This window comes from Citrus sinensis, chromosome 8 (genome assembly GCF_022201045.2).
Source record: "Citrus sinensis cultivar Valencia sweet orange chromosome 8, DVS_A1.0, whole genome shotgun sequence".
NCBI lineage: Eukaryota > Viridiplantae > Streptophyta > Magnoliopsida > Sapindales > Rutaceae > Citrus > Citrus sinensis.
Genome location: NC_068563.1, coordinates 19,397,796 through 19,412,615, shown reverse-complemented (window position 1 = coordinate 19,412,615; position 14,820 = coordinate 19,397,796). Strand labels below are relative to the sequence as shown.

General features: G+C 34.9%; 1 protein-coding gene across 3 annotated transcripts; it reads right to left on the bottom strand.

The window, feature by feature from the left end:
• Nucleotides 1-4,174: 4,174 nt before the first annotated feature.
• On the bottom strand, nucleotides 4,175-10,383 carry LOC102614511 (uncharacterized). Of its 3 annotated transcripts, XM_052433017.1 has the most exons (10): nucleotides 10,002-10,383; nucleotides 9,843-9,858; nucleotides 9,614-9,760; nucleotides 8,459-9,007; nucleotides 6,997-8,214; nucleotides 6,531-6,852; nucleotides 5,668-5,923; nucleotides 5,369-5,573; nucleotides 4,983-5,220; nucleotides 4,175-4,314 (listed from the first exon to the last, which is right to left on the bottom strand). In XM_052433017.1, the coding sequence occupies exons 3-9, from the start codon at nucleotides 9,740-9,742 to the stop codon at nucleotides 4,987-4,989; spliced, it is 2,913 nt and encodes a 970-aa protein (XP_052288977.1). In that variant the 5' UTR covers nucleotides 9,743-9,760; nucleotides 9,843-9,858; nucleotides 10,002-10,383; the 3' UTR covers nucleotides 4,175-4,314; nucleotides 4,983-4,986. The 3 variants fall into 3 exon arrangements, with proteins under 3 accessions (XP_052288977.1, XP_052288976.1, XP_015383406.2); XM_052433016.1 differs by having other exon boundaries at nucleotides 9,614-9,858; XM_015527920.3 differs by lacking the exon at nucleotides 9,843-9,858.
• Between the last annotated feature and the right edge of the window lie 4,437 nt (nucleotides 10,384-14,820).

Sequence of the window (14,820 nt, the reverse complement as noted above, 5' to 3'; positions counted from 1 at the left end):
TCTAAGCATTGATCTGACATAGATAAGCCCATGTTGAAGCATTAACTGTAGCTGGTTTGACAAATAGCAAATATGGGTCTGAATAGCAATGGCACCTATTGTGAGTAATATCGTGGGAGCATTACACTAGTGAATAATCAAGAATCGAGTTAAGATCTTCCCTTGTAACCAATACGGAAGTAAATTGGGGAAAAAAAAAATCCTAATGGGGTCTAAGGTGTAAAGTTGATAAAAAAAATCCTAATGGGATCTAAGGCGTAAGGTTGGAATTCAGGGGTAATGGCAACCTAAAATATGCAATTGAATGGTGTCTAAGGTTGTTCTAACATTGGTTTGCAAGAATACAAGAATTTTTGGCCGCAAATCAAGAATATTAGCATAACAATTTCTTGAGGTTTAAAGTCGTGTTTGAAGGTTTTAAGGAGTTCGACTAAGAATGAAGGATGGTTCTAATCCAAGAAAGATGCTTTAATGTTGATGGGATGACAAGGATGGTTGTCTTGAGATTAAAAAAATATTTCGATTAGGGTTCTTTGTTCAAGAAAAGTTTTTCTTGAATAAGGAGAATGGATGGTTGCAGAGGCTGCTGGTTAGGGGATGTTTAAGCTGCTAAATGATTGCTAAGTTGCTCGTGAGTGCTTAAGGGTAAGTTACGATATTGGTATATGTTAGGTTGTTAATGGCTACATGAATAGTGCATAGGGCGCCCTATTTATAGGCATTGAGGGAAAACTTAATTGACACGGTTTAAGAATCTCACTTGTAGAAGGTAGTACGAATCCTTATGCTGTAAGGTACAGTTTTGAGAATTTATATCCTGAATAAGCTGGGTTAGGATTATAGAATTTATATCCTGAATAAAGTTTCTTAGCCGACAAGCATCTACCTTGGAGGGGGGAAAACAGCTGGGCTGAAATTAAGATTTAATAGGATTTTTAGGTACAAATAATAACCAGATTTAAGTTGCAAAAATAACAAATAAAATTTTAAAACAAAAAAAAAATCAGATTTCAAACATTTAAGCTAACTAACAGACCCTTTGTAGTGCAGATTGACAACCAATGGTATTGTGCCCGTCAATAATGACAGACTTTTGTATATAATTAGGTGATAAATAAACTCTCTCATAGATGAAATAAAGTTCGTATTCAACTTTCATTTGATAGTTGGAAGGATGAAACGCAATCTCCTAGCAAAGTAAATTTGTTGCGACAAATATCATTTGTGTTGCATTATAATTTGAAACAATACTAAATATAATTGATTAAATTATATTACATTGCAAAGTTTCTTTTCTACAAGAGGGTCGCGGCAAATGTCTCAGCCTCTCAGCTAGTATGCACAAATTTCTTTTTAAGTTGCACGATTTATATTACATTTACAGTCTAGGAGAAAGATTAATATCCCTAGACTTCAGATTCCTGAATGCAGTCCCTCCAGTTTCAGCCTACTGAAGATTATAGAAAGTAAGAAACAATGAAATCCAATGACATAAAACCATACATCTTTGAATCACACACATTCCACCAAGTGCAGCATAAAGTTGCTTCAATTCTTCAAGCATTCTGGCTGCAAGTATAGTTGAATACTTATCTACATATCTACATATCTGCCTGTTAATCAAAAAAGAACAAACAGACATTATAGTGCCCATTTCATCACATGCTTCATCTTGAAGTCATAAGGTATTGTTAAAACAAATTTGGTAGTACCTTAACCGCTGGGGCATTTAACACTGTGCCCTTAGTTCCCACTGTTTCCATTGTTCACCATCTTCAATGCTTCAAGTACTTTACACAGCTGATCGAGGTTCATAGCCATTGTATTGTCATTCATGTTTTGAGCATCCATGTCCTCAGGGAGGGAAGCCAGATGTTTAGATGGAACATCTTTACTTGTTCCAACTTGATATTTAACACTGTTCGCATAATTCCCATCGTTTCCATAATCCACCATCTTCAATGCTTCCAATACTTTACACAGCTGATCAAGGTTCATCACCATGGTATTGTCATTCTTGTTTTGAACATGTGTCCTCAGGGAGGGAAGCAGGATGTTTAGATGGAACATCTTTACTTGTTCCAATTTGATATTTAACACTGTGCTTGTAATTCCCATTGTTTCCATTATCTACCGTCTTCAATGCTTCAAATACTTTACACAGCTGATCAAGGTTCATCACCATGGTATTGTCATTCATGTTTTGAGCATCCGTGTCCTCAGGGAGGGAAGCAGGACGTTTAGATGGAACATCTTTACTCATTCCAACTTGAACTTGACAAGCTTCCATTTTTGGATACAAAATTCCGAATATCCCATCCGTGCTTTTCATTACCTTCATATTAACAAAGATTGCATCTGGACATAAAAATTGTGAACAATTCTTTCCCAAGCTAGCTATTACAAGAGGATTGCCAATCTTCTTGAATGCCTGAGAAATCTCATGTACGTTCAGACGATTATGATTCTCTATTTTACGAAGGGCATCAGAGAATTCCAATGGCAATAGTTGAGTAACATATTTCCTTCCAAGCAAATCACAAAGTGAACTTCCAAAGTTCCCAAAGTTCAAATGAAGCAAACATATTATGACAACCAGTCTCAAAACCACTAGTGAATGGTAATCGTTCACATTTTTATGGGATTTACTGATCCATTCAATCATTTCCTTCTTATTGTAAAGGAAATGCTGAACAATGAAGAATATAGAATCAAGCACATTACCAAAGGATTGCCACGCATCAGGGACAAAGCTGGCAGTTGGATTGATATTCGATTCCTGGTAGATACGCCAATCAACAAAAGATGATTTTGTAGTAAAGATGTACCCCTGAAAGCAAGACATCAAAATCAACAAGCGCTCAAGAAGATATAGGAAACAAGCAGGTGACATGTAGTCATATTCTTTCCTCCAGTTGGCTCCATAAGTATCTAGCAGTGCTCCATGGAGCTTTTGAATAACATGCAACTCTCTTTCATTATTAGATTCTGAAGGATGCTGCAGATATTCAAATTCCATCTTCCGAGATGAACACTTTAGAAATGCCTGCCATGGTGAATTTTTAACACACCTTCCTACAACTTTCCTGTAAAACCCATTGTGCAGCTTGCCAGACCCAAGAATCATTACAGCAATGCGTCCAATCTGCCCATAAGATAGTTTAGACTTTGAAGTGACATATCTAGAAACAATTTCTTCAAGTATACTCCTGCAAACCTCTGTTTGCCTCAGAGAAATCATATCCTTGCTCAAAGATTCTCGCCAGTCCAGAGGAAATATGCAATGAAAAAACTCCTCAGTAGACAGTTCAACAAATTTCTGTAGTGTCTTATCATCCCAGTGGCGGTACAGGAACTTAGAGTCCAGAAGAAATTTTGCCACATCATAGATATAAGATAGACACTTGCTTTGGCAGAGCACAGAAACTGAATTCTTGATTGATTGCTCATGTAGGGCTTCAAGTTTGTCCAACACCTTAATTCCAACAGAAAGTAACTCTGTACTCCAATAGCTTTGAGCGGCAGAAACAAGCTGGTGCAAATCGATAAAAACCAGCTGCCCTCTCTTTTGAACGTACATGTTGTTCAGTTCTCTAACCCAGTAGGCATCAGACTTCAGCAAAAGATAGGTGGTATCAAGATTACTACAATGCTTCCACACACTGAAATAACTCAAGCAAAAGTCTTCATAACTTCTATAGTCATCGACATCCTGCTGCATTCTGAGACATCCTAGATACTCAAAAATCTTTACAATTTTATCCTTCCAGCAGTTCCAAAAGTAGAGGAACGTCTCAATGGAAACCTGGCTTTTACAAATTCTGTCATCTGAATATGTTGTAAGGTTCAAAACCAATTCATCTTCCCAATGATATGTAGAGGCATTTGAATGAAGATGGAAGTCCAAAATCATTCGAGACGATAGTATTTCACCTCTGATATTCTGATGTCTTTTAGAATCAATGAACTGTTGATTCATCATGAGTAGGTTACTCTGATCATTTGATAAAATGTCAGCCTCTGCACAAACAAATTCATAGAATTGGTTTGAGTCATTCTTTGCCAGTGACTTTGCTTTTTGTAAGAGCTCCTCCTCCTGTGTAAATTGCTTTAAGGGCCAACCTCTGCTCCCAGGTGACCAAAGTGAGTTGGAGAACACAAAGTTGAGAACAAGCTTACTCGCTTCTCTGAAATTCCCAGCTTTCTGAAGCAAATCAGTTGCAAGAAAAATATCTCCTCCAAGTACTGCCGTGTTTGCTGCTTCCATGAAATTCCCTGATCCTTCTTCCAACATCATGAGCTCATCAAAGCGACCTAAAGAGTTCAAAACTTTGTGTATCAAAATTATAGAACGAAAAGCTTTAATAAACTCAAACTCAAACTCCTCTTTCTTTGTGCATTTATTTTTTCAACTGGTATAAAATGGAGCATCATGAAGTTCTCAGCAAATAAAACAAAATAAAAGATCAAGCCTGCAGAACTTGGTATTGTTCTCTGGAGAACTTCAAATACAGAAAAGGGGAAAAATGAAAAAAGAGATTACCAAAAAATCATGCTAACAGCAGAAGAAAATGTTAGAAAGTTAGACTAGTATAGGGAAATTTTCCTTTTAAAAATGAAAATCAAAATTAATACTCATAATTTCATTGAAAATCACTGAATAATAAACTGCCGAATTGTTGAACTTTGTGCACCAAAATTAGAAATCGTGGCCTTGTTAATGGCTGCTTTTTTTCTGAAAAGTTTATACAATTGTAACTATTGTTCTGAGCTATTTCTTTGCGGAATCTGAATACACCAAATTTCAATATTGCAAGATATATCAGCAATAGACCAAAATTTCCAATATTGCAAGGTACATCAGCAATAGACCATCAGACAGAAAAATCTCATAATATAGATAAAAAAGTACAACACTAGAACCATAACTTCATATCACATAAAGGTAGCAGATTGCTGTTAATCAATACTAAAAATCATACCTGCTCATTCATACTTCTCCAAATCATTAAAACATCTGACAGCTGAATCAGGCATGTCTATTGCTGCAAATATCTCAGCAGCTTCCTGAAGGTTAAACTTAACCTCTTTAGGGTTCGAACTGCATATAGGGTCAGCAGCTGCTTTGCGGTCAGTAGCAGTGGACCTTCCTTCCCAGTAAGTTTCTCCATCTTTATCATAGCACAAAGTTGTCTTCTCATATTTAGGTTTATAACATAGCTGGAAAAAAATAAAGTAATTAACAACATGAGCAGGGAAATAAGGTATCACTAGAAATAACCACAGAAAAACTAAAAAAAATATAAAACTAGGTGCAATAGGAAAAAGTGATAAGACTGTGAAACTACTAATTGCTGAAGCTATGTACCTTTCCCCTTTGACTTCTGGAGGTTAAGCTTTCAGCATCAATTTCAACTGACTCTTTACTGACTTCTAGTCTTGCTTTGGCCAAATTCCTATCTTCATCAGCCTTAAAGAAACACTGACGTGCCTTAGCATCACATACTAAGGTTCCCCATATAGATTCACTACTAATTAAGGTTCTTTCGTTCCCCAAAATCCAAAGACAGTGCCTAGAATGTGTCAAAGAGACAGCAGGTATTAACCAAAGATGTTTAAAATGATCCAAAATATATTATTTCATATGATTTTACATAAAAGTAATACCTAGCTCTTGTAAGAGCAACATTAACTCTCTGTGGATTGGATATGAATCCAATCGATCCACCAGTATTACACCTAACTGTGGATATAATTATAATGTCCTCCTCCCCGCCCTGGAATCCGTCAACTGACTTCACTTTTACGGTGAAACCATCTTTGTTCTCATACTCGGATCCAATTTTTTTGCAAATGGCGACTACTTGAGCAGTGTATGGTGAAACTACACCAATGCTGACCATCTGTTTTGAGCCAACCCAAGCTGCAGTATAACAATAGCCAAGAATATCAGAAGAATAGGTCAGAAAGCATAATTACAAAGTGTTTTAGCCTTATCCACAAGAAATCAACATCTTTTTCTGTTCATTCATAGAACTGAATTAAATGCTAGGTAAATGTAATAATATCTGACAAAGCAATTGATATGGTGCAATCAAGATTTTGGTCAAGTATTCAGGCTATCAGTAAAGACTGACCGTTACAATAGGAAACTGCTCTACAATTCAATTACAAATTGATTATAAAATATCCTAGTTAACTCCATCAAACAAATATTTTGTCCTACCATTCTATGAATGCACAAAATTATGGTACAAAAGCAGAAGGATTACAAAAGGCTTAATTAGCAACAAAATATCTAAAATATCAAAGAAACAAGTTCCATGTACATTCAATCGGCAAGTCAAATCAAAATAAAAATGAATAGTGTAACAGATGCTGAATGATGCTATCACAAGGAAAATTTTTGACAAGATTGTAAAAATTATCTTGTTTTGACAAAGACAACCCATTAAATCATGCTGACAGGTCAATAAAAGAAATCAAACAAATCTTTAAATGATAGCACAAAAGATTCCTACAACAAATACCTTTGTACAACTTCTGCAGTATTTTAATCACCACGGATACCTCAACCATATTTCTACAGCTATGGTAAATGAACTCTTCTCTTCCACCAATAATATTAATGAAAGTGTAGGGGCCGAATTCTGTCCCTGGCAAATAGTGCTTCTCATAGCTTTTGCTTTTAACATTTGCACCATCTAGGATCTGGTTGCGATAAAATTGTAAATTTGGGAATAAGCTTATTGATGGATGCATCCTGTACTGTATATTGAGTAGGTGCTTTGAATGATTCAATAAGGTCAACCTCTCAAATAAACTTCTTCCAAAACCAGCTCCATCAGAAATCTGAAACAACCATAAAAGGAAACCAAAAAGCCGAGAAGGAAACGTCACATGCATAGAAATCAGCACGCTCAAAACTAAATCTTCTAAAACAGAAAAGGAAAAAATGCTAGAAGGAAACAAAGAAAGATAAGAAAATTGACATACTTTGCTTTCAACCATTGCTGGTAATTGACACTCATCACCAATAAGAACTGCATGGTTTATACCTGCAAGCTGTAGAGGTATGGTCGATTCACTTTCTTTTAACTGTGCTGCTTCATCAATAACTAGAAAGTTCAGTGGTTCTATTTTCACTGAGTGCAGCTTATATGAACTTGAAGCAGTGCTAAAAAACAGAGAAGCCCTTTTAAAACAGAAATCTTTCAGTAATTGTTTGCTTGTAGTACATGGAAGGTTAAGTTCATCTAATGAATTCCAAAGATTTCTTAAAACAGAAAGACATTCACTTCTCCTCTGGTGTAATTGCAACAGATATCTTTTACCCACAAATGCCAGAGAGAAATCTTCATCTACTGAATGTGAAAAAAGTTTCTCCAGCTCTTCAGAAACCACATTTGTTTGAAACAATAATGTCCGAAAAGAATCAAGTAAACTTTTAAGAGCAACCATGTCTTGAAAACTATTTTCCGAAATGTATGTTTTGGGCAAATGGGTGCAAAAGATAAAAATACAGTTCCGAAGGGGAATTACAGCACAATTAAAGCTCTCTCTCACATATTCAAGAAATGGCTTCAACTCCCCTTTGCTCCCTTCAGTTTCCTTCCTGCATTTTTTCTCTTCACTTTGATTCTCATTACAGTCTTCCCTCTCCTTCAATTTTTCCACATAAATATGGTACTGAGAAACACAATCTTCAAGAAGATCTATCATGGAAGAAAAACAATGCCGCCATCCAGAGAGCGGTGCAAAGCACTCCATAAGTCTTTTAACACGGTAATCCAAATATATCTCTTCAAAACCTGGATTAACTTTAAGTCTATCCTTGTTCCCAAACAAGAGAATATCTCCCAGTGGACAAAAGGGGGTGTTGTTTCTAGAATCCCTTTTATATGATTCCTTCACTAGCCTTAGAGCACGAGAGGCCAACTCTGTAATAGCCACATTTGTTGGGGTGCAAGCAAGGGTTCTGCATTTAATTCTCAAGAGGCTAAAGAGCAGCATACTAACAGTTTTAGTTTTCCCCGTCCCTGGAGGCCCCCATCTAAGTTCAACACCAGACTTGTGATCACAATCCAGTCTTCTAAGACAAGCAAACACCGCACCTACTTGTGGCTCATTCAGGGTAGATGACAAACTTGGACCAAATTTCTCATCCCATATGCCCTTTCTTTGCAAAGAACAGAGTTCACAACTTTCCTCAACCTGTCATAAAAAAATTGAAAATTTCAACATAAAAAAAAAAAGAAAAAACTTAATATCAGCTGGCAAAAATGTAAATGCAATTATTCTGAAGGCCATTTATGTCATCCCATTTTAGTACTACGTTACACACAATGCATGAAGTATTGCCCCTCTCCCGCCAAATGGATAACAGGACATCTGTATCAATATAGGTAATTCTAATGTCATTGTATCAAAACCTACAAATTTATCCTCGAACACTTACCACTGAATCAGTGCCTAAAACTTGGGTAATAACCTTCCAATTTCCACACATATGCAATGAGTTCCATATTCGTTTGCTAGGAAGTATATTGGTCAAGTAAATAAAAAAGAATGACTTCTTTGTCCCATCATGGACTTGCAAGTTGTTTCTGGCCTCAACTTCATAGTAATTCTTTTTCTTATTCTTATTCTCAACCTCCTCATCAGGAACCATAGTGACTGACACAAAAGTCCACATCCTTCCCACCCTTAGCAAATCAGAAACCTTTTCAGGCTTAAAATCTGCTAAAACTAAAATATCACCAGGCAATGTTTTGTAAGGCTCCTTGCCGCTGTTACTGATTGTGTTCCTCCAGTAATCAACCTCAATGCCATATCGATTTGCTCCATAGGGCTTTAACTCCTCAAAAGCTATTACTTCAGCATAAGGTGCTCTTCGCATAGCCTCCAAGCCTGAACGCAACTGCATACGCGTTTCTTCCAACAAAGGGAAAACAAATGACCCAAAATACTGCTTAACAGATTGAAAAGACTCTGGGATTTTTTCCACCTGAAAGGGATGCAGTTTAAAATAGAACATCAATAAAATAGTTGGCTTATGAACTCAAATATACCACAATATAATTTTAATTAACGGCACTTTGCATTTGACAATCTGTAGCCTTAGTGCTACAATCCTTAAGGGAAATAGCAAAGCCAAAGTGACAGAATGAATGTGTAAGTGTTCACAAATAAAAGAAACCTTGCTTAAAACTTTTCAGTCAATAAGCTCAACAAGTGAACAGAAAACTAACACAAAATAGCATTGATTTTCTGAATACTTTTGTATTCAAAGAAAATGCTGCATTCCATCAAATGCTTATTGGGATCTTTCTAATTTTAAATTTACAACAGAATAATTATAATGATGATTAATAACAAAACATTAGAAACAGTTTATAGTTGATGACTCAAAATGACCAATTGAACATAATATATAAATATAATTGAAAGGGATAGTTGCTAATGACACCAATTAAAATATTGAATAAAAACAAACAGTGCACAAGTGCTAACTACTAAGAATAAAGCAGAATATTTACAGCACCAAGTGGACTAAATTAATCTAAAAACACTAATAATATGCATAGAACCCAGAAGAAATAAATATTGAAACCTGGTGCTTGAAAAAGTTTTCATTGAAAATATTCTCAAGAGACCAAGAAAACACTGTATATTCTGTGAAGCCTACTGGTCTCCCCATGCCGCTGCCGCTGCTGCTGCTGCAACCTTCACCTTCCATCATTTCTTCACTCTATGATTCCTGTATCATCAACCAACAAACAATGACAGCGTTTTAATTATATTTTAATTTTTTTGAAATGAACGATGACGGTGCTGAATACCCATTTCATTGGCACCCTTTAAATGCCGCCCCGCGCGCCGCCCCCCCCAACACAAAAAAAGAAAAAAGGAAGTTACTTAGCTGTAAAGCAAAGAAATGGAAGAGAAAAGGAATCACCTCGTACGAGCACAAACTAAAGATTAAAGATACATGAGTTTACCTGGACACTGTAGCGAAACAGAAAGACTAAACAGCAAAAGTCTTTCCATTTCCTTTGCCTTTTTTGTTCTTTCATTTTCATTTTGGAGCCCAAATTTCAGTTCCCACTTTTCCTTTCCCACTCACACTTGCTTTAATAGGGAAAGTCGTGATCACCGTGGCAAATGCAATAGCGCCTACTTCTCCTTCATTACTTAACACAAATTACGGAGCCTCTTGAAAACCGAAAAGACATGCAAGAATGGAAAAGTTTATTATTCGATTCATTTGGAAACTAAAATTTAGCAAGGTCCGCTTCATTTAATTATTCATTTATTTTGCTTAAATTCGTCAACTGTTCATCAGCTTTCATAAAATTTCTTCTAACCTTTTTTTCTTTCTTTTTTTTAAAAAAATAAAATAAAATTCGAGAATTCATTCTATTTTTGAAAGCATACTTCTCTTGAGTTTCTAATTACATTACTCAGTCTACGGTTTTCAAATATTATTCAGTATTTTGAATCAAAAGTAATCGTAATTTCTTATTTACGATGTTTTTCTTTAAATTATTATAACCCTAACGTTCATTACAATCTTAAATTAATTATTTGAACATTAAATTCATGAATTTTGTAGTACAACCTAAAATTCTGCCTACTACAGGACCCCGAGGATTTCTTTTAAAAGGTCACCATCAATAGATATATCATAGATAAATTATTAGTCATTTTTCTTAAATTATCTTGTTATAAAAAATATTATAATTAGTTTCCATTAGACTGTAATAACATGGTAAGGATAATTTAGAGATTTAACATGATTAAAAAAAATATCAATCATCCACTTTTTGTTCTATTATCCAAATTACTACAAAAATTTGAATTTATTCAATTTTTCACTCTAATTTTATAATTTATATCAACCATCCACTATAACATTAATTGTTGTTTATAATTAGTAATATCCCAAGGGTAATTTAGATATTTAAATAATAATTTAAAATATAAAAGTAAAAAACTATTTTTAATAACAAATATTCAATTAAATGCACTTAATACTCTATTTTTTCTTAATTAAAAAAATTCTAAATTTTTTTTCTCAGCTTGTCTTCAAAAATTTACATAATCAAACTAAATCCACAGGTTATCCCAAAGCCTAATTTATAAACACCGAATAAATCCAATCTCTAAATTTGATTCCATTATTAAAAGAGAAAAATGATAAAATTTATTTTACTATTGGTAGTCAAGAATTCCCTTGAATTCGGTGAAATGACCATTTTACTTAAACTCCGTTAAAGATTCTAATGGTGTTAATGTTTTAGTGGATGGTTGATACAATTATGGACTTAGGTTGGAAAATCAAACAACTTTAAATTTTTGTAGTATTTTTTTTATAACCGGTAAACTTAAGATATATGGTTGATAATTTTCCTACGTCTTTAAGATTACATCAAATTAAGTTTCAGGGACAAAATATTCAATTTGCAACTATTCTGTTATTTTTTTAATGGAAGCTAATAATTTGGTTTCTTGGATGAATGATACAACTTTAAAGTGTTGTAACATTTTTTTATAATAAGACAATTTAAGAGTTAAATTTATGGTCTTTTGGTACTTTAGATACATAAAATTATACCACGATTCATAAGTCTATTAAGATTAACTAAAAAAGTTACTTCCCCAAATAACTCAGGAGAGCAGTAGAAAATAGTCTCTTGAGGATGGAAGTTGAAAGCATCAACCCAGCATTATGTTCGTATTATTCATTAGTAATGTAGACAAAATAATATAAATAGTGATAGAACTATAAATTTTGCAAAATTATTCTTATATAAATTGATATGAAATAATTGAATTAATTAAAATAAATCATATGAAAGTACAATGATATCATATTTGTGCAAAATCACTTGCCCCGTCTTTCTCCAAATAATATAATATGAAATTATGAGAATATTTAGGTGCTCCGCTGCTAAATATGATTTCTAATAAATCATCTTAGTTATCATTTTTCTAATAAAATCTTATAAACAATTGTTTGGCATAATTTACAAAAAAATTATAATTTTTTACCATTTATTTTCACATTCTCTGTATTACAACATTAATTTAGTTTACTTTTTAAATCTTAAAAAAAGAAATATATCTTAAAAATAAAAATAACAAATAATTTCATGACTTAAAGTATCTTAAGATGTCCTAAAAAAATATAACCAAAAGTTATTTTAGCTATAATATCAAAAGACCTAAAATATCGTTTTCGTCTAGAGCCTCATATCATCTAGAGTCGACCATATTGCTGTCTCTCCATTAACTTCTTATCGTAGGACTCTTTTAACTAATTATAAAAATGTTCAAAAAACGTTTAGATACACATGATGAGCAGAATAATGCACTAGGAGTGTACAAGACTCTCTGGCATAATTATCATTTGGATTGTATTTATTAGATGAGTAATGTTATGATATCAAGCTCTTATACAAATTATTTATGACTACATGATTGGTTAAATAAAAATTTAACATAAAAAAATAAATTTTGTAGACGAAGAGATATTTTTATTGAACCATTCATTTGATATCACGTTAGTTTGTACTCAAGAGCTTGTAATTGTATTATTATTCTTTAAGGTGTAGTCTCCTAATACATCGAGAAATGCTAAAAGAGATTATTTGATTCAAACAAAATGGTAGTACTTAGAAAAATTGTAAGACAAATATTCTTAATTAGAAGAAAAAATAATAGTATCAAGTACTATTTTTGTAATATTAATTATTATTATTATTAACAAGCCAAAAATCTGAAAATTTCCATTAAACATATTTCTGGACAAAACAGATGGAGAAGAATATGTAGTCTGCGTGGCACTAAGTGGCTGGATAAGGTATATGTACACCACAAGACATGCAGCGGCTCTACATTGATCAAATATTGTTAATTTCTTAAATTTTATCTGAAAAATGGCCATGGCCTGATAGAAAGCAAATGCATGAGCCACGAAGATCTAGAAGAATGCCAAAGCCAAACCATAAGTATATTACGTGAGAGCATAAGTTGACTCCCATGCAAGCCATGCATGACACATGCATGTGCAGTTTCACGTGCGGATATTGTGAAGATGAGTACGGGAGCCGTGATCTTGGGATGACCTTATCACAGAAGTTGCTTTTGGGATAACCTTATCAAGTTGCTTTTGATTATATTTCTGTTACGAAATATTAGCTAAGTCATTATTTTAATATTTGTTTTATTGATTTCAGCCGTGATGGTGGGTTGAAAATCAAAGTCTTGTGGCTATAAATAAGCTCCAGGATATGAATAAAGGGATCAAGAATTCAAACTGTAATTATTTGGTTATTTCTCACCATAAGCAGAAAAGTATTACTAGCATTACTCGTAATCGTTAGCTGCATCTGACTGGGACTTAACATTGGTATCAAAGCTAGCTATCAATGATGACTAACAAGAAGTGCATCGAACGAATTGAAGCTGATATCGGGAGCTTACAGAACAAGATGGAACAAGTGGAAATTGGGTTCAATGACAAGCTGCAGCGTCTGGAGGATACCATGAACAAATTGGCTGAATCTTTTAGTGCAACCAGAGGCACTGCCAGTTACGGCACTAACGAGAGCATTGGATCTTCACGACTATTCCGCAAGGAAAGTGAAAGAGATCGACCACCGATGCCGACAATATTTGTTAAGTTAGAGTTTCCCCGCTATGTCGGCGACAACCCAACGGAGTGATTCAATCAGGTAACGCAGTATTTTGAGTACCAAGAAACCACAAATGAGTTGAAAGTAGTCTTAGTGGCATATCACTTGGAGGGCGAAGCAAATCAATGGTGGCAGTGGATGTGCAAGGCTTACCGAGAAGAAGGCCGACTGGTTACGTGGGAAATATTTGTTGACGAGCTGTGGGCGCACTTGGGACCAACGGATTGTGAAGACTTTGATGAAGCACTGTCTTGGGTCAAACAAACAGGTTCTGTGCAAGAATACCAGAAGGAATTCGAGAGGTTGGGAAACTGAGTTCATGGGTGGTCACAGAAAGCGTGGTAGGCACTTTCATGGGAGGGTTGAAAACGAAGATTGCAGAGGATATATGGATGTTCAGGCCACGAACGTTAAAGGAAGCCATCAACCTTGCTCGTATGAAAGACGACCAGATAACACGCCAACGGAGATTATTCCGACCAACAATTGTCAGCCGAACACCGCCTGTCCCCAATCGAGCATCACCGACAATACCCTTCAAACGGCTGTTTTAGGAGGAGATGCAACGTCGACGTACACAAGGATTATGCTTAAACTGTAATGACAAATTTACCGCTGGCCACAAATGCACCAAGGCACAATTACTGATTTTCGAAGGTGAACCACAAATAGAAGAGTTCATCTATGAAGAGGCCACGAAAGATGATCCAACAACAGAACCAGCAGAAATAGTAAAACCTAAAATCTCTGTATATGCATTAACGGGATGGGCTGCACCTCAAACAATGCGGGTCATGGCAAGGATTGGGCCGTACAAAATAATAGTCTTAATAGACAGTGGGTCCACCCACAATTTCATTAGCACTAAACTTGCTAATATGCTGCAATTACCCATCAAACCAATGGAGACTTTCACAATACGCATAGCCAACGGTGAAAGATTGACATGTCAAGGGAAGTTTGAATAGGTACAACTTTTCATTCAAGATATTCCATTTTCACTCACGGTTTATTCTCTACCGATATCAGGATTGGATATGGTACTGGGTGTGCAATGGCTCGAATTATTAGGTTGAGTCGTATGTAATTGGAAGACATTAACTATGGAGTTTGAGTGGGG

Bases quoted from the DNA above. Each gene is read 5' to 3' on its own strand.
- LOC102614511 (XM_052433016.1), bottom strand. From the start codon at position 9,742: ATGATGGAAGGTGAAGGTTGCAGCAGCAGCAGCGGCAGCGGCATGGGG. The intron at 9,008-9,613 runs GTTTCAATATTT...CATCCCTTTCAG, and splicing joins AAAACTTTTTCAAGCACCAG to GTGGAAAAAATCCCAGAGTC. The intron at 5,924-6,530 runs GTATTTGTTGTA...GTTATACTGCAG, and splicing joins ACTGCAGAAGTTGTACAAAG to CTTGGGTTGGCTCAAAACAG.